This window comes from Aythya fuligula, chromosome 5 (assembly GCF_009819795.1).
Source record: "Aythya fuligula isolate bAytFul2 chromosome 5, bAytFul2.pri, whole genome shotgun sequence".
NCBI classification, from domain to species: Eukaryota; Metazoa; Chordata; class Aves; order Anseriformes; family Anatidae; genus Aythya; species Aythya fuligula.
Window position 1 is genome coordinate 8,946,328 of NC_045563.1, and position 17,867 is coordinate 8,964,194.

A 17,867-nucleotide genomic window follows, 5' to 3' on the forward strand; every position below is an offset into this window, starting at 1 on the left:
AGCAGGTATCTTGATTAATCTGTTCTGAATCAGGTCCATGGCAGAGAAACAAAAGCTGATGAGCCACCCAAGGGCTCCAGGAGGCCAAACAAACACCCTTAGTCATTAGCCACGACTGGGACTGTTAACCCTCCGTGCAGCAAACAGCACAAAACCCAAAGCCTGTGTCTGAAGATGGGAAGGATATCGTAGCCGAAGCGAATGACATCGTTCAGTTTTAGGGTGATGTACTTCTGGTCAGGAATCCTCACGTCATTGACGAATGTCTACAGGGAAGAAGCACAGGAGTGGGTTTTAACAGAGGGTTTTGACAGAGGGTATATTGAGGCAAGGCATCTCTTTGGGATGGGACTTCTAGAGCACACCCAGGCCCAGCTGCCCATGGTGCCACATGCACAGAGTACAGCAGCTCACAGCAGCCCGGCCTGTCAGCCAGGCCCCCTGTAAACCACCAAAAGTAGCTCCCGTAGGATAGCTCCAGCACCCCAATTCCACTCTCAGCTCTCCCCCTCCCTTTACAAAGGGTGAGGGCTGCAGCAAAGCTGCAGCAATTCCTGCTCCAGTTATGGAGCTGGGTATGAGCTCTCTGCTGGGTGTCAAACAAGGCTCACACCAGCCCTAAGCTGGGTAATTTAACAAGGAAAGCCTATCACAAAGGGAACTGGAAGTGAAGACTCACAGGAAAACAAGCATTTTTTGTGGAATCACCACAGTGCCTGAGGTGCCGCTGTCCAAGACACCATTATCAGCACAACAGGCCTCTTGCTCCAGAGGCTCACATGCTCATTTTTTCCTATGCTCCAGATATTTAATTGAGGCCCAAAGAAACTAAATTGTCCTTATAAAGGTAAAAAGAATGCACTTCATAGCTGTGAACAAATGCCTCGGATGTCTCAGATGCCTGCAATCTCGTGCACTCCAGTGTCCTGAAAGCCCATGTGCTGCTGGATTTACCTGGGCTGTTGCAGGCACCAGGAGTTACCTGATCTTACAGGGAAGGATTTGCCCAGCCTTACAGACCTGGAAGTCACTGCTGGGTCTCTGCAGCCTCCATACGCTTCCAGCTTCCAAAATTCTTCCGGTTTAAAGAATCAAAACTGTGCTACAAAGTGAACTGACATGCTTTCACCACTGAAGACATGGTTTTCTCCTTTTGTTTTCTTATCTGGGCCAAGCCAAGCACCCATGGTAAAACCAGAGGGGAAAAAATAAATGCTACAACAGGAAGCTGTAAGCTCAGCAGACAACAGCCCCCAGCTGCCTGGCAATTTACAGAAGAGCTGGAGAAGAGGCCTTTCATTTCAGAATAAAAGCAGTAAAGCTGGTTAAAAATCATGCAATTTCTATTTGCATGAAAACTTTTAATATTTAAAATTCCACAGTCAGATCTGCAACAACAACAAAAAAATTTATTTGCTGAATTTTCTGCGAAACTGAAGTTTGCAAGAAAATCCATTTTGATGTTGTTACCTATTTGTCTGTGGCCACTTAAAGTAAAATAACCCATGGAAACTGCTTGTTACAAATAGACATGCTATCTTCAAAGTCAAAAGACACTTAGAGACCGCAGTGTCAAAACAATTCAAAACATTTTGGAAATAATATGAATTAGACTACACAAAGTCATATAATGCATTGTTGATAAAGGCATGAAATAAATACAAAATAAAAACAAATGCTGAAAACGGAATTTAAATCAAGGTCCCCAAGAGGGATGTCTTAAATTTCACCTAAACTTCCAACTAAGGATATTTACTTCCCACAAAATAAATTCAGTTTGGCCACAGCCACCTTCTCCCACAGGTCTGTTTGACCCACCGTAGTAGACAGGCACTGCCATAACTGCTTTTAATCCACCACCCCCCTTTAGCGCAAGCCTATTACTAAAATGCTATAAATTCATTAGCCTATGAAGAAAGAGAAGTAGTGATACAAGCCTTCCCTTTCCACAGGCAGAATTTTCAGCTGCAATTTATCTCTCTGATTTTTGAATCAGGGATCCCAACACAGCCCAGACCAGTTACCAGAAATCCTGACATTTCAGCAGGATTCAATCCTGCTTTCAGCTATTAGGCTGAGGAGGATTAACACTCATTCTAGCTGTTTTCAGATGCCAGCAGAGGCAGAAAGTTTGTTGCCTGCTTTAGCATGTGTTTTTGTACAAGTTTCTGGGTTTATCCAGTGTTTTTGTGGTTGCAATGATGGAGGGCTGCTGTTTCTAAACCCAAAACAATGATGGCAGTAAAATTCCGTGAACACACAAACACTGAACACAATTACGTGAATCTAGCTTAGGCCTGTTTCAGAAGAGGAATAACTTCACTGGTATGTAAAAGCAGCCGAGAAGAGGCATGCTATGACATTAGGATAGTTTTAACTATCATGGTGTACTTAATAATCACAGAATTCAGGTGGGCAAAGCCTCACCAAGCTGCCTAACACTACTGCCTCCTTCAGGAGCACAGAAAGGGTTAAGACTCAGGTAGGCTCAGATTATCCCCCAGTCTTAACACAAATCAAGGCAGGTGGAATAGCAATTTTTGTCAGAAAGAGGAGGTTTAAAATAGTTTCTCCCCAAAGAAATTAAAAGGCTCATCATCCCATAAATCACTCCACACACCGACAACTGAATTGCTAAAAGGCCACCCTGCTCATACTGAACAGCTGCTCCAGAATCTTCACCAGTTTAATGTTAACATCCCCCAAACAAGACTGAATTTATTTCTTGCCCTTTTTTAAGAGGCACCACGCTTTTGTGAGCCCTGAAGAGCTCTGCAAGGGCACCAAGAAGAAAAGGGGAAAAAAAAAATGCAATATTGACTAAAGCTTTCCTCTTCTAAGATGTTGCGTGATCTTTGTCTCAGGTCTTGCAAATGTTTTGTACCTTCAGCTTGATTCATGCAAATGGCTGCAGTGAGACCCCAGAAGGGTCTAGCAGTAAAATATATGCACAAGTACTTGCAGACTCAGCACGCCGCGTGTTCACCTCTGTCAGCAGGGAGGTTTGGTACTTACGCCGTTTAAGCTCCCGAGATCCTTCACCCAGTGCTCATCTTTCTCCTTGTCGTAGTTGATCACAGCGTGCTGCTTATCCACACTGCGGGACTGGCAACGAAAGCACAATGAGCGTGAGAGCAGCCAGGCAGAAGAGACACTGTTAATCAAAGCAGCATTTAGACATGAAACTAACTTGATAGGAGGCAGGGGGAGAAAGGGAAAAAAGCAGGAAAGATTAAATATTATTGCTACTATAAATAACCGAAGAACACACAGTAAACGCTTCCATGGTTGGTGTAAACAGTTCACTGAAGATAATACACTATTTACATGAAAAAAAAGAGTCATGGAAAGCTGTCAAGACTATGCCAGTATTTCAGTAAGTTATATCAATGCACATTGAAAACCAAACCTGTCAAATAGAAAGCCTGGGGGCATCATCTCAGCCTGCGTGAACGGGAAGAGCTCCATTTTTACCGGCTGAAGCTGGTGGCCTCATCACCAGGGACTTTCTATTTGGGAGAATTTCTTCCTATCTTTCAAAGGGGAAAATACCTATACAGTTTCCTTAAGTTACAAACCAAACTTGTTCATGATGCATACTGTTCCCAGGACCGTGTGCTGGAGTTGGCTTAAACCCTAATGCTTTCCAGCTTGGAGAGAGGTTAGTTAACTTGGGATGAGAAAGTGACTAGAAAAAAAATGAAATTTAAAGCTAACTTTGAGGACACTGATTAGGACTGATGTGGTCCCAATGGCTTTGTCATGATGCACATGCACCAAATACACCTTGTCTTCAAAACAGAGTATGACACTTCAGGAGAAGTGCTGTCAGACCGTTTCAAGGCACAAACATCAAAACCTCTGAGCAATTTTGAAACACAGCATAAGTGTCACAGCTATGAAGACACCGGACTGTCTGCACCTTGGCTTGAAGCACTCACTGGCACTACTCACTCAATCCATCAGCGTCTGCATGTGTTGCTGAAACCTCCCTGGTACCTCAGCCCAGGGAAGGGTAGGGCACGCTACCAAAGCAGGGAGACGAGCCAAGCTAAGCCTGTGCATCCTCCTCATCCTGGGCATCAACCAAGAAGTTCTCAGTGAAAGATAAGTCCTTCCCTTTCCCCAGGTACAAACAGGCAGGTTTCCACAGCAGTGCTCTCAGTAAGCCATGACATACTTCCTCGCGGGCATGCAGGGGCAAAGACTCTTACAGGGGAATTCCTTGATGAAAACAGAAGTCTTTCCTGACAAACAATTAAGCATTAGCAGGAATTTCTTCTTCCCATGGCAATGTGAAGCAGGTTGGTAATATCCCAACAGCTAATAAACGTCAGGTCCCAGAAGGCTGGGCTCCTAGGAGGGCTCCCTGCACTTTACCTACAAAACAGGGATGGGGGGAGACCATTCCTACCCACAGCACGGGTAGAAATCCCCCCCTTTCACCAGTGATGCACGTTTATAACCACATCACATCCTGCAGGACTCAGACAAAAATGCACAGGGGTGCTGCCTTCACTGCACGGATGCAGACACAGGGCATTGCCATGTCCTTCAGCTACCCAAAATCCTGGACATCACCGTTCCCAGTGGGACGGGAGGGAGTGCTGAATAGGTACAGCAGTGCTTGCTTTAGCTTTTTAAGGCATGCCTCAGAAACTCACTGAAAGGTTAACTGAATTTAAAGGCATAACAATCCCTTTAGTCCACTTCCAACGTCAGAAGGTCTTCCACCCTAAAAAGAGAGTTCGCACAGAGAAAAAACTGCTGTAGATTTTACCTTGTATCAAGCCGCAGGCCATTTAAAAAGAGGCTTACTTCAGGGAACCAGCTGTCTCCTAAAAATTCAGTTTGCCCTAGATCTGACCCGGATGCAAGTTACCACAGCCTTTGGACTGTTGTATTTTACAACAGCTGACTACCCCGGGGTCCCAAGCCAGACAAGGGTCATCCCACAGGGACGGAGATACACTCTAGCACCATAATATTCCCCTATATAAAAGCAGAGGTCACCAAAGGAACTGATTCATGCCAAAATTTCCCACCTTTCAAGCAAGTTTCAGCTGTGTTCAAGACTGCCCTTTGCAAAAGCAGGTAAAATGATACGCTGTATTTGTGCCATGGTCCTGAAACCTCCTAGCATCTCTTTAAAGAGCGTGTTAGGAACGTGGCAAACTGTTACACAGATCATACTTCCGTGAAATCTCATCTTTTTTTTTTGGAGAGGAGATGAATTTTCTCAGTTTTATTTATGTTAAAACAGCAAACATCACAAGCACTTGCAGCGGGAGTTCCTAAGGGCCTGTCTCCAAGGAAACTCAACTTAAAATAACTAAAATTGCACCTCGTTTATTTTGATGCAGACTTGCCAAAGGTCCCTCTCGAGCACCAAGGTGTGGTTTAGTTCAACACCAGCCACATCTGCAAGAAGCTGCTCTTCCCTGCAGCGGCAGCAGCCACCCGGAGGCTGGTGGTGCTTTTGTTCCCAGAGAGGAGCAGGATGCCTGAACCCACTTCCAAACAGAGCCTGAGCAGCCACCAGGGTGCCAACAGACAAGGCATGAGCACAGACCTGGTGAAGTCACTTAGTCAATAAAGGCAGAGGTTTCCCGTGAATGAACCCTTAAATCACGGACAGCAAGTTGGGAAACCTGAGTTTGTGCACGTTACAGAGCAGTCCGCGGGTGCAGACCTGCCAGAGGTCTGCAACTCCACCGGGAGGATTTTAGGCAGCTACAAATTGAAAAGCTGCAGTGAAGGTGACTGAATCCCAAGAAGAAGAGGACTCCTTTGTTCAAAAACACTTTTGCACCAGGCAGCGAGCCTTGGTTGTGCTCAGTCACAGCCTCCACAGCAAAAGGCAACGCTGATCCACATGTTTGGACAGAAAATGCTGGTGCAAGTCGGGCAAAAATAACACAAAATGAATGTGTGATAACAATAAAGTGTTTATATATTAAAAAAATAACACAGCTGAAGTGCCTATACACAAATGTCAAACGCAGAAAATAACCAGCACACCCTAGCAGTGACTCCATTTCGCCAGAAAAGCACTTGCAGCAGGGAGAGCAGCACTCCTCGGCTACGGCAAGACTCATTCTGGTTCTGCTCGGACCCAAACAGCAGCGCTCTCACCACATCCCAACACTAGGCTTGTTATCAAAGGAAAACAGTTCTCGGGAAAACACAGCGTGTGCTCTTCTGATTAACAACATTTACGCTTCTCCGAGGGGAGAACACGGACACTGATTTGTTTCTACACTAAACTCACCCTGGGCTTGCATTTCCAGACATTCAAATCACTTCCTAATATAAGGCTGTCCCGCTTCTCCCTCGCACTACCTCCAGTGCATCATGTTTTAAATACCTAGTAGACGAAGGGCACATGCTGCACGTATCTGGAGACGGAGGTGTTTTACAGTTACACTTTCCTCCAAGATGACATTAAACAGGAGGCGCCTCCAAACCCGAGGTAGGAATGGCACCTCCTGGTCTGCCAGCCCCAAACCTGTACCAACAGCCTGCATCGGCCCCCAGGGAGACGTGCAGCCAGGCAGCCTGCTTCTGATCCTCACAACTGCATACATCACGTTGGCAAAAGGCCCTGCTTAGCACTGCAACAGCAAAAGCAGCTTGAGAAGGGTGCAGGAGTCTCCAACGAAGTAAATATCACATCAGCTATGTGTGCTGCAAAGGGAACATCACTTACAGCCTTGTGTTTGGGGACGGGTCTGCTACATACAGCAGGGTACACACGATGAAACCAGGAGCTGCAGAGAGACAGCAAGCATAATCCACAGGGAAACAAGACCTGCTTAGGAAGGCAGGATGAAAAAATACAGCAAGACAGCCTGCGTTTCCCCACAGGGTCGGGGAGCAGATGCAGCTCAGCTGTCTACGTGGATACAGATGCTGTTTTTTTCCCCCAGCAGAATCACCATGGGCAAAAACCTACTGCTCAGGGTTGAGATTTGGACCTCAGCCCTGCCAGCGCTGTGAGGCATCATGGTACTGGAGATAAAATAAACAAACAAGAGCAGTTTCCCTGTTCCTAGCTGCAGTCTGTTGTGCACGTCTGGCACAAGATAGCTGCAGCATTCTGGTGGCAGCACGCAATAAACACTTGCTTGAATATTTTCCACGTTGAACAGGTTACATTTCTGCCAGTAATGTGCTCCACACCAGTGTCCCAGTAAGGAAATACAAACCTCTCCCAGTGCCCCGCTTTGGGAGGAAGGCACGCAGAGCCAACTTAAAACAAACAACAACAAAATATCCTCACGCGCTGGCCTCAAGCGTGGTTTTAGCTCCTCCAAAGTAAAACCCTGGGTAATATTTCATGACAGCGATAGCCACTGGGTCTCCCTCTTTCACCACGATGCATTTCGTAAGAGTTCAGCATCTTGGCCATTTCAGAGCTTTTCCAGAACAGCGGTGATCTGTGAACGCTCCGTCCTGCCTCGGGCTGGTTGCAATGAGCTGCCCTCGCAGACCGACTGCTTCCAGGGGCCCGTGCTGCTTTCTGCACGATTCTGCACAAGCACACACCAACATCTCTTCAGCACGTGCAGCCACCTCGATGCTGGAGCCGACCTCACGTTGCAGTTTCCGAGCTGCAGATTGCTGCTGTCAGCTGTGCTGCAGTTAGGATCACAGACACGCTAAGCAGATCCGTGGCAGGACCAGGGCCTGAGTATTCACGCAAAAATAAGGCAGCGAACAAAAGAAAGAAATCCCCTGGGAAAATGAAACTCTAATCCCCACAGCTTGGCACAGGGATTTGGAGGCTGGCATAGTCCTCATAACAATTTAACCCATTATTTTGGGCTAGAATGGGGTTTTGCTTGCTCATTCCTCTTTCCAGCAGTGGAAGACAGGCTCAAATGACCCAAGTGCAGGTTCTCCCCAGAGGCAGGGACCAGGCAGCCCGCAGATGGGCTGGCTTCCCCTTCATTGTGTACCGCCGCAGAGGGGAAATGTGCGAGCATCACCTCTGGTGGGAGAGCAGCCTGCATGCTCATAGCTGAGCCGTGCTGCTGCCAGGATCAAGGCTGTGGAGTACAAGTCAGCTCCTGACATGGACAGGGTCCCTTTCACCCCTGCCCACCCCCAGAAGGGCCAAACCCTCCCTCCAGCTCCTCACCAGCCCTGGCTGCTGTCCCAAAGCCTCCTGTCCCTGTGCTGCCCCCAGCACTGACCTCCCCTCCCAGTCCTGCCGTGCCCCCAGCGTCCTGCACCACACTTCCTCCACCAGCTGTAGCCCTCCCACCAGCTCCACATTGGGAGAAAACAACAGGAGAGGGAAGAGCCAAGCAAACACCACCAGGGCTGGAAATATGGGACGTGCATCCTCACAAAGCTGCTGCCCAAGCACCTGGAAGCACTGCCTGCCCGACAGCCGAGCTTTCCCAAGGCTAGGTCCTTTCCCTCCTGCCTGCGAGACACTTACTTCCCTTGTGACACCTGATGAATGAACGGCCTGGGATCATTGCTCTAACGCCCAGGGACTGGCTTAGGTGCTGGTTTACACCCTCCAGATAACTGCAGCAGAACAGCACGAGCAGGGCACGGCCCTGCCCTGCCTGCAGCTTCCCTCTCCACCCCTGTGCCTCCACTGAGAGGGAGGCTGGAGGCAGCAGGGGTCCCCCATCACTGCTACAGGGAGCTCCCAGTGCAGAAAATATTTTAGTAAGGGAGGGATAGGGCTGCTGCACAGCAGTAAATTCACCTGGAAGCATCAGGAAAAACATCTCCCGAGTTTGTGCCACCTTCCTCCTGCTGGCACAGGCAAACTGCGCCACATCTACTCCCACCTGTTTATGTAAACACTCACCCAACCACACTGCAGAGACATCGTGTCATTAGCTACAGCCCAGGGAAGGCAGGATATGCCAGGTCAACGAAACCTCAATTTGACCGCCAGCCCCACGCACACAGAGCTCACAACGCACCGCATCGTTTGCGGGGTGCACCACACACCCTGAGTACTAAACAGGGAACAGATCTCGGGTGGTAGAAAACCTCTGGTACTGACACGGTGACAGATCGCATCTCCACGCCTGCGTACGCAGGGGCAGAAGCAGGATCACACGGGCGGCCCTCGCACTGCTCTGCAGCCATAAACACCGGACTTGGCAGCCGTAGGAATGTTCTTTCAGTGCCCAGGATGCTTGTAATTGCCTAGCTTTTTACCAAAACAAGCTAAAGAAGAGAAAAACGTCTATCCAAGCAGTATCAAGTGACCGTTTATTCAACTTGCCAGCAAAACGGACTTGCGGTAGGGGCCCGTGAGCTGAACATACTTGAACTAATTGATACCATAAGCAGCATGCGACGTCCCATATGGACCAGTGACAGATGCTTGGCTAGTAGCTTTCACAGCTATTTGCTGACAGCAGAATGAAAACAAGTCTCGAGTCCACTTGGGGCCTCGGGGAGATGCTGTTCAGCAGTGGCACACACTGAGTGCCCTACTTCCACCACTCCTTGTAGGAGGTTGAGCAAGTACTCCAGCAGCTTTCCTCGACAGCTGCTTTGACCACTGTGAGTCAGGACATCAGGTAGATGCACCTTGATTTAATCCAGCACAGCTCTTCTTGTTTCTAAACTCCACTCCTGCGCATCTTCACACCTACCTCCTGCTTGCCCGACCCACAACAGCTCTGTCCTCCAACCCATCCCCTCAGCAGCACCACTCCCAGATGTGATGTTACCAAAACCAACAGCCTCTCATCAGTCCCTGCTGCCTGCACGCAAACTTCAACTGTGTTCAAAGGTCTGGAACACAGCCAAAGGCATTTAGGTTCTTGACGGAAGACTACTCAATCACCTCTGACCTGGGAGCTCCCTCCTGAAAAACGTCACCCCCCGGCCCTACAGCACCAGAACTTCAAAGAACGGGTTAAACATACTTTTGAGTAGTTTACATGAAAAGAACAGCATTTTCCTCAGTCTTGTTCTCCTAGAAGACTGCAGAAGGGAGCTGATCTCTTCCGGAGCACGCTGCCTGCAACAGAGACCTGGAATATAACCTCGCCTCTCAACCAGTGAGAATTTAACAGAGTTATAAGTGACTGAAAGCGGAGGCTCACAATAGGAAGTGCCAAGCTGTCTGAACTGACAGGCAGAACAAAGGCCACACCTAAACCAGAGAGCATCAGGCCATCTGCACCTACCTCTGCTGTAACTCACACTCACGTGTACGAACCCACAGTGCAGGACAAGGGCATGCCCAAGCCACTGCCCTACAGGGAGGGAAACAGTCGAGGGAGAACTGGTTAAACATTTTGCTTTCTCAATTTTTCCATTAAATATCCCTCTCTTTAAACAAAAACAAGGAAATCATGCTGCTGCTTTCCTTTTCGTTAAATATTTACACATAGCACAAATTGCAAAGATGCTCTGTTTAGGGGCAGAGCAGAAGGTTTTAATGGTTAAGTGAAATTTTGGAATCTGCAAAATGTTTATGTACCCTGAGTAAATACCCATCGCATTAAGCAAGTGATCAAAGCTGATAAAAATGGCAATTATGTTTCCCAGGAAAAATGTTGGTGGGGGAGGAAGTTACTCCGTTCTACAGTGTCAACACAATAAAAAAATAAAATCTTAGTCCTGGGTGGAAAGTGAAAAAAAGTAAACACATTCAGAGAACTATTTCCTACCACCATCAAGCTTCATATAAAAACACGCTAGTGCACATCAGTGAAGGTCTGGATGTCCACACTCCTGCTGTTGCCTTATCTGAAGGGAGCCAATGAGTACGAAGGGAATCAAGTACTGTTATCAGAAACAAGGCAGAATGGAGCCCTTGCTATGTTTAACACTGTGCACACACCAAACTGCACTGCACGGCATTGTCTCCCAAGCCCTAATGTTCAAACCCAATGTAAATCTTACATTTTCTTGTACTAGGAGCTTTACAACGCTGTTAAAATATTTAAAATATTTCTAATCCTATTAGTAGATATAGAGGATTACAAGGCAGGTTGTTTCCCCACTATCAAACCTACTTAATTTTAAGCTTGAAGACTATTTTTACTAGTTTTCTTAACCTCTTTGTTAACCATAAAGCAAATCTAGTACCTGTATGAAGTAAGCAAACACAGGGGAAACTAAGGCTTGATTGTTCGGTGACAAAGACATTTTTTGCTGTTTAGGGATCTGATACCTTCAGGCAAGGCAGCCAAGAAAATGTCTAAAGACAAGACGCTCCTAGAACTGTAAAATGTGAAAGGCAAGACTGCAAGCTCTCCAGGACAAGGACAGCTTATCTCTGTGCTGTATGTTTGTGCACTAACACACAAGGTCTCAACAGGGGACCACAAACTGTATCACAATGAAATCACTAAGCAGAAATAATCTTAGAGATGAAAAACAATGACCAGGTCATCCAGTTCTCCCCCCAGACAATGCCAGTCTGTTCCCAATTGTGCACTTGAGAGGATTAAATGCCAATAGCTTGAAATATACATATACAAACTAACTGTGCAGTGAACACAACACACAGTTTCAGTGTCAACACTGCAGGAGTATTACAGGTACAAACACTGCCCCAAGAGCTCTGTCCATCTGCTCTGATAACCTCCCTGCTCCTTATCTTTCCCCAAGACAAATGACTGTGACTGCACAACAATTTTGTGACACGGACAGTCACAGAAGCAAAAAAAACATCTATTTTTAGATCTCATCCTCCATCTGCTCACACGCAACTTTGCTTGGATATCAAGTGTGTGCTTGCAGCCTCCCTTCTGCACTGAGCCTTACTACAGTCATATCATTTGCAGCCCAAGTTAGCTCTGGCAAACATCTTTATAAGCAAATGGCTAGGAAAATAATGTGCTGTGCTGTTCAAAATGAGACCATTTGCGTGATCTTAGAAAAAGCTTTATTACTGGAGACAATAAACTGATATACTAATAAAGGGTCATGTGTAATTCAGCCCCTGAGAAGAAACAGCTGGATTTTACCAACAATCCAGAGCCTTCAGTCTGAAAAATTAAGGTTTTGAGCCATCACCACCTACAAGCCCCCAGGTACAACTGCATCCCTCTCAGAGATACTGCTGACTCCTCCAGGAATCCCAATTTGTTTACCTTGTAGAAAAGAGCATGACAAATGTACAGCGTCACAGGTGCCAGTCCACATGCAACACTGAGAAGCCAGCTGAGACTTGCAAAGAAGCATGAAACACTCCACGCGGTACGGAGTGGTTCACAATCCACACTGCCCAATTAATCCCTTGAATAACCAGAGGAATAAGCAACGCACTTTAATGATGACTGATACTTGGGCACTTGTATGTTCAGGTGCACAACTTCAGACTTGGGATTCTCGCAGTGCTGAACCCTGACCATGAAAAAACCCTCAAGTACCTTCCAAACATATTAAGTTGGGCACCCTAAAGCTCAGGCCATTTTAGAAAAACCAAGAACACTGTATGCATTTTCTCCCTTTAAGTCGAAGGGGAATACAGCAATCAGGGGTTTTGAGCAAACACAGACGGAAAATGTTAGGACATTTTTAATGTCTCACCATTACATATCTCACCAGCCAGACATGTAGGAACATGAAATAAATGATAGCGTAATTCACGAGAAAACCCAAACAAACAACCTGCTGTCGAACCAGAGCATGCTTCAAACCCTAGCACTGCAGCAATGCCGTTTCATTCATTTCTAGCTAACAGAGCAGTACAAACACTGCAAGCTCTCCTTTTGTGGACACTAACGTTTTATTACAGTCAGATAACACCTTAACCAACTGTCTTCCAAGTACAGCTTGTACAATAAGAGCTCCTACCCCCCAAACAGACCTCCTGCTAACACATCTTATAAAATCCCTGCCGTAGCTACAAACACAGGCTGCCTGGAAGAACATTAGCAAAGCATTTAGGAGATGGCTGTTACCACACCAGCAGTGAAATCTAGAGGGGAGGAAGGCCCCATTGTGCATGCAGCTTCCTAATGTTGACATCTATGGGCATGTGGGCTTTATGGATCACAGAATCACAGAATTTCTAGGTTGGAAGAGACCTCAAGATCATCGAGTCCAACCTCTGACCTAACACTAACAGTCCCCACTAAACCATATCCCTAAGCTCTACATCTAAACGTCTTTTAAAGACTTCCAGGGATGGTGACTCCACCACTTCCCTGGGCAGCCTGTTCCATTGTCTAACAACCCTTTCAGTAAAGAAGTTCTTCCTAAGATCCAACCTAAAACTCCCCTGGTGTCATCTCTCCTCTTGCCAGTGTGTGCCATGTAAAACAAAATGACATAACACTGGAATGCTTTTCCAAAAGTCAAAAACATTTTTTTTTTTTAGAATATATTATTGGATACTTTAAAATCACTCATCATTACATATTCAAAATTCTCCAAAAATATAAGTGTTCACTTAGGTGATCCAGAGAATCTTCTGACATGTTTCTAAACAGGCAAATAGGGAGCAGGGAGGTGCAGTCAAACTTTTTTTTTTTTTTTTGGCATTTAAGTATTCACACATGTATCTAGCAGAAACACTAATTGAATTCTAAGCTTCCATAAAGTCCTGAGCTAAACTGCTCTTGTCAGCTCTTTGCAAAATTCCAGTTCAATTTGTTTGGAGTGACATCCATTACATTACTCTGTCAAACATCAGACCACAGTCAACACTTCAGAAACGTTGGATTACATCCAGCAAAGAGACACCCTGGTATGGACAGCACTAATGCAAGCTGCAAGTTTGGCCACTATGTGGGCAATTACACAATTACTTTGGAAGCAAGAGGACACCACCTTGGCCACCCCACCAAAAGAGCCAGCATTACTCTGCTAAAGATCAGTGTTTCCTACCATGACAAAAATACATACATACATACACAAACCAACCAACCACACAAAAATAAATAAATGAGGGGTACAAGCACCGACAATGTAATCAAACAGAGTAAAGGGAAAAACAGGCAAACAAAACACTGCTAACCTCCAAATCACATGCTAAAAAAAACAGTAGTTTAATCACTTGCAGATCAGGACAGAATTGTATGTCTATGTTTAATACTTCCAGCAGCATCAAGATAGGTAATCTGTTCGATTTGATTAATCTCCCACCAGCACAGCTCCTGCCCATCTGATGACATAGCTTTTCGGAAGAAACCTCACTTGCACTTTCATGAACATATGAAGTCTTTGTGGGAACCGCAGACTTGACATAAAAGAGGAAGTTTGTTTTAAAAGATGTCATTTGAAGAAAGCATGAGCTATCTCTACAGATCCCAGCACTACATTCACATCTAGAACACCTTCAGAATAGGGTAACAAAAAAGTCACATTACCTGGAGCATCAGTTCACAGTCATCTCTGCCAACAAATATCATCTCCCGAGGGAGCCGGTGGCGAATGCCAGTGCTGCTCACCAAGAACCACGAAGTCACGCTCATTTTGGCGCTTGGCACTTAATCTCTACACATCCTGAACATGAAAAAATAAAATAAAATTAAGGGGCACAGAGTGAGTTATTAACGATATATGTAAGTATAGCAGTGCATAGCTAGAGTTCCCAAATTTTCCTGAGCCGTGGGACCCCGTGCTGCTCCTTGCACTGTGTTCACGTTAAATTTTTTGGTGGCAAGGAGCAGGGTTGAGGCACGGCCCCGGACCTGCCACAGGTAGGAGCCCTGGAAGCACACCCACAGCAGGGTAGGATTGGGGGGGGGAGGGGGTTAAGAAAAGGCTCATTATCTCAGAAACGAAGTAATCAGCTGAATCCAATGGTTGAATACAGTCAAAAAAAAAAAAAAAAAAAAAGGCAAAAGCGTAGATCTTTTCCAGAACATTTCCGGGCTGCCAGCACAGCTCCCGCCTACCCCATCCTCAGAGGACCCGGAGGGGGGCATCGGGAGCGGGGCTGAGCCCCCAGCAACCCCCCAGGAGCGCTCCCAGCCTTCTGCTCAGCCCCACCTGCAGGCAGACAACCCCATAACCTCCCCCCCTACGCGATCCGGGAAAAACACAGGAATAAAGACCCGCAAATAAAGCGCTGCACAGGACGGGAGGGGGGCTCCTGGCCCACGAACCCCTTCCCCCCGTCCCCCCGCGGCCACACCTGGCTGCTGGCGCTGCTACGGGCCGGCGGCGCGGGGCGCAGCCCTGCTGGCTCTCCTCCTCCTCCTCCTCCTCCTCTCGCAATCTCGCATTTTCTCCTCCCGTCTCGGCCTGAGGGAGGGAAGAAGAAGAAGAAGAAGAAAAGGGCTGAGGGGCTGCGGGGCCGCTCCCGCACTGCGTTCCGCAGGCGGCTCCCAGCCCTCCTTTCCTCCCCCCCCCCCCCAGCAGCACCGGGCTGCGGAGCTTGAGGACGGGGAGGGGGGGAGCGAAGAGCGGTCGCCCCCCAACAAAGCACCTGGGCAAAGGCGGCCGGGGCCTCCCGGCAGCGGGCAGCCGCCTCGCCCTGCTCCCCGCTGCCTGCCCGGGGTCCCACCGGGGGGCTTTCCCCACGGTCTCCCCCTCACTCGGTCCCCACCGCCGCCCTACCTGCTCGGGCCCCGGCGCGGCGGCAGGCCGGGCGCCTCGCCCCTCCAGCCGGCTCCGCCCGCCCCGCTCCGCCCCCGCGCACGGCAGGTTCCCGACGTCAGGAGGCGGCCCCAAGGCACCCGGCCCTGCTCCATTTTCACCCAAGCACCGTCCCCGAGGGTCCCCAAGGGTCCCCGAGGGTCCCCCGGCCTCCTCACGCTGCCCCCGGGGCTCCCCACGCTGCCCCCACCCCTCCTGGGTGCCCCCCGCAGCCTCCTCATAAAGCCTCGTTCGCCCCCAGCCTCTCTTCCCCACAGGCTTTTGGGGTGTTTCGGCGCTTTTGGCCCCAAAATCTTATCACCCTGTGAAGCCCCAGGCAGCAGGTGTCAGCCTGAGAGCGTGGCGGGCTTCTGGGTGGTGGTCTGAGTGTAAAAACAACATAAACGTCGTGATCTTGTATGGTGCCCTTCATTTCAGGCTCTCAAAGGGGTTCGTGGAACACAAATGGGGCTTGGTGACACCTCCCTGACACAGATGTGGTTGTCACCGGCCTTTCCAGGCTGAACAGGTCATAGGGCAGGAGTCACTACCTCCACAATCACTGGGTTCCTATCACCAGCCTTTTCTCCCACATCCTCCACCGGGTTTAGATAGAAAAGGTTCTCAGCATGCCTTCCTCAGCTCCTCTCATAGGGCAGGTAACTAGGAAATTACTGAAGAGCACCAAGTGTGAAGCGCTATAACCACCTCTTTTCTCACTGGAACTGGAGGCAGCAACAGCTACACACCGGCTCTCTGACTCCAGCTGGCACGGGCTGCTAAGAAAAGAACATTAAAAAGATGGCAAGATCACAGTGATATCTCCCCAGGCTTATCTTCCAGCCGAAAAAGGTGTCTTTGCATTTATATGCTCCATGTTTATTTCTGAATATCATTTCTCAGTCACCTGCGGGAGCTTCCCTAGATGTCTTAAGTGCTGTCTTTTAGAATTTTGGCTTCAGTGTTTTCCTCAATAATGTCTGATGACACAAAAACCATAGGTGCAGTACATCGATTACTGAGGCCAGTCCTACATCAGCATCACTCCATGGACTTACTCCTGGCCTACAGCAGGGATGGCAGTGGGACTGGTCCTCTGAACATACGAGTAGGAAGGGCCATCCCCTGCAAGGCCTGAGAACCAGGGAGGACAAAGGAGAATCACAGAATCATTAAAGTGAGCAAGAGCAGAACCAGAAGGGGGTAAAAAAACCTGCCCTCCTCTTTCTGAAGAGCAGTAGGACTTCATTAGTATTTAATTACTAGTATTATTGCCTTCTTTAATCAACATTTGAGTTCTTCTCTGGCAAATACATCACGTCTCGGGGCAATTTCAAGGTGTGATTATCTTCAAAGGCTTAAAAGCTGGCTGAGACTGCAGCATTTGTGTTTTATTGGAATGCTCTTGCTATCTCCTCGGAGAGGAGCACCACACCCTTGCTGCACACCGCGTCCCTGGGGTGCCAGGCAGGAGGACGGGGTGACCAGTGCTCACTTCTGGGGCATTTTAAAGGCTTTTGCGTTGACCACTGGCATAAAGTAGTTTAAAACCTTGATAAATAAAAATGGACTTCCACCCTAGTTTCCAATTCATTCTGTAGTTGAGTCATGTTTTATTATCAATTTAACTGACCTATAGTTTAGGTTTTTATAAATAAAATTCACATCTCTCAGAACTACATCTAGAGAGTCTGCTCTGTAGAATATCTCTATACTGCTGGAAGGAAGTAGGATAATTTTCTTCTTTATACAAGCCTGCCATCTAGGCAAATCTTTGTTATGAGTTACTATAAAAAGGTTAGTGATTGCTTTAGCTTAAGCTTGGTTTTACCATTCACTTATATATGTGTATTTATCAGAGCAGTCAGTGCTTCACTATTTATAGAGAAGAAAAATAGTCCCTGTTTGCACCACGTGTCTTCTGACCTGATTCAAGGTGCAGTTAGGCCAAGACGTTAGGCTGCATTACAGCCTCCTTATTTTATTCCAGTGATCTAAAGGGAATAAAGAAGCTAATAAGGGCAGTCTTTCCTTCTCTTTTTTCTTCACACCTCCCAAAGTAGTGTATGGGCAGCAGGGGTTGAAGAATAGCCTGGTGTCACACTGTTGTCTCTAAATCCCATCCCAGAGTGTGTATCTGTGGGAAAGAGATGTCATTGCACTACTGTACTTTGAATTTCACTTTTTTTTTTGCTATCAGAACAAGCCCTGTTGGCAGCCTTTGCAACACATGGGCTGCTCTAGTTTAATCTAGTTTAAACCAAAGGCTGACCAAACACACAACTGCCTTTGAAAATACATGTATGATATTTGTAGAATCCTTAAACCACCTCAGGTTA

General features: G+C 47.5%; 1 protein-coding gene across 4 annotated transcripts in view; it reads right to left on the minus strand.

Annotated features, from left to right (window-relative positions):
- CEP170B (centrosomal protein 170B) overlaps window positions 1-15,563 on the minus strand; it is a 52,927-nt gene extending 37,364 nt beyond the window's left edge. For all 4 annotated transcript variants that reach the window (XM_032188265.1, XM_032188264.1, XM_032188263.1 and 1 more), the window contains exons 1-5: window positions 15,511-15,563; window positions 15,086-15,195; window positions 14,316-14,451; window positions 3,016-3,105; window positions 188-266 (exon numbers count right to left, since the gene is read on the minus strand). In XM_032188265.1, the coding sequence (XP_032044156.1) occupies window positions 188-266; window positions 3,016-3,105; window positions 14,316-14,420 (274 nt within the window). In that variant the 5' untranslated portion in view covers window positions 14,421-14,451; window positions 15,086-15,195; window positions 15,511-15,563. The remainder of the gene's footprint in view (window positions 1-187; window positions 267-3,015; window positions 3,106-14,315; window positions 14,452-15,085; window positions 15,196-15,510) is intronic.
- Window positions 15,564-17,867: the final 2,304 nt, after the last annotated feature.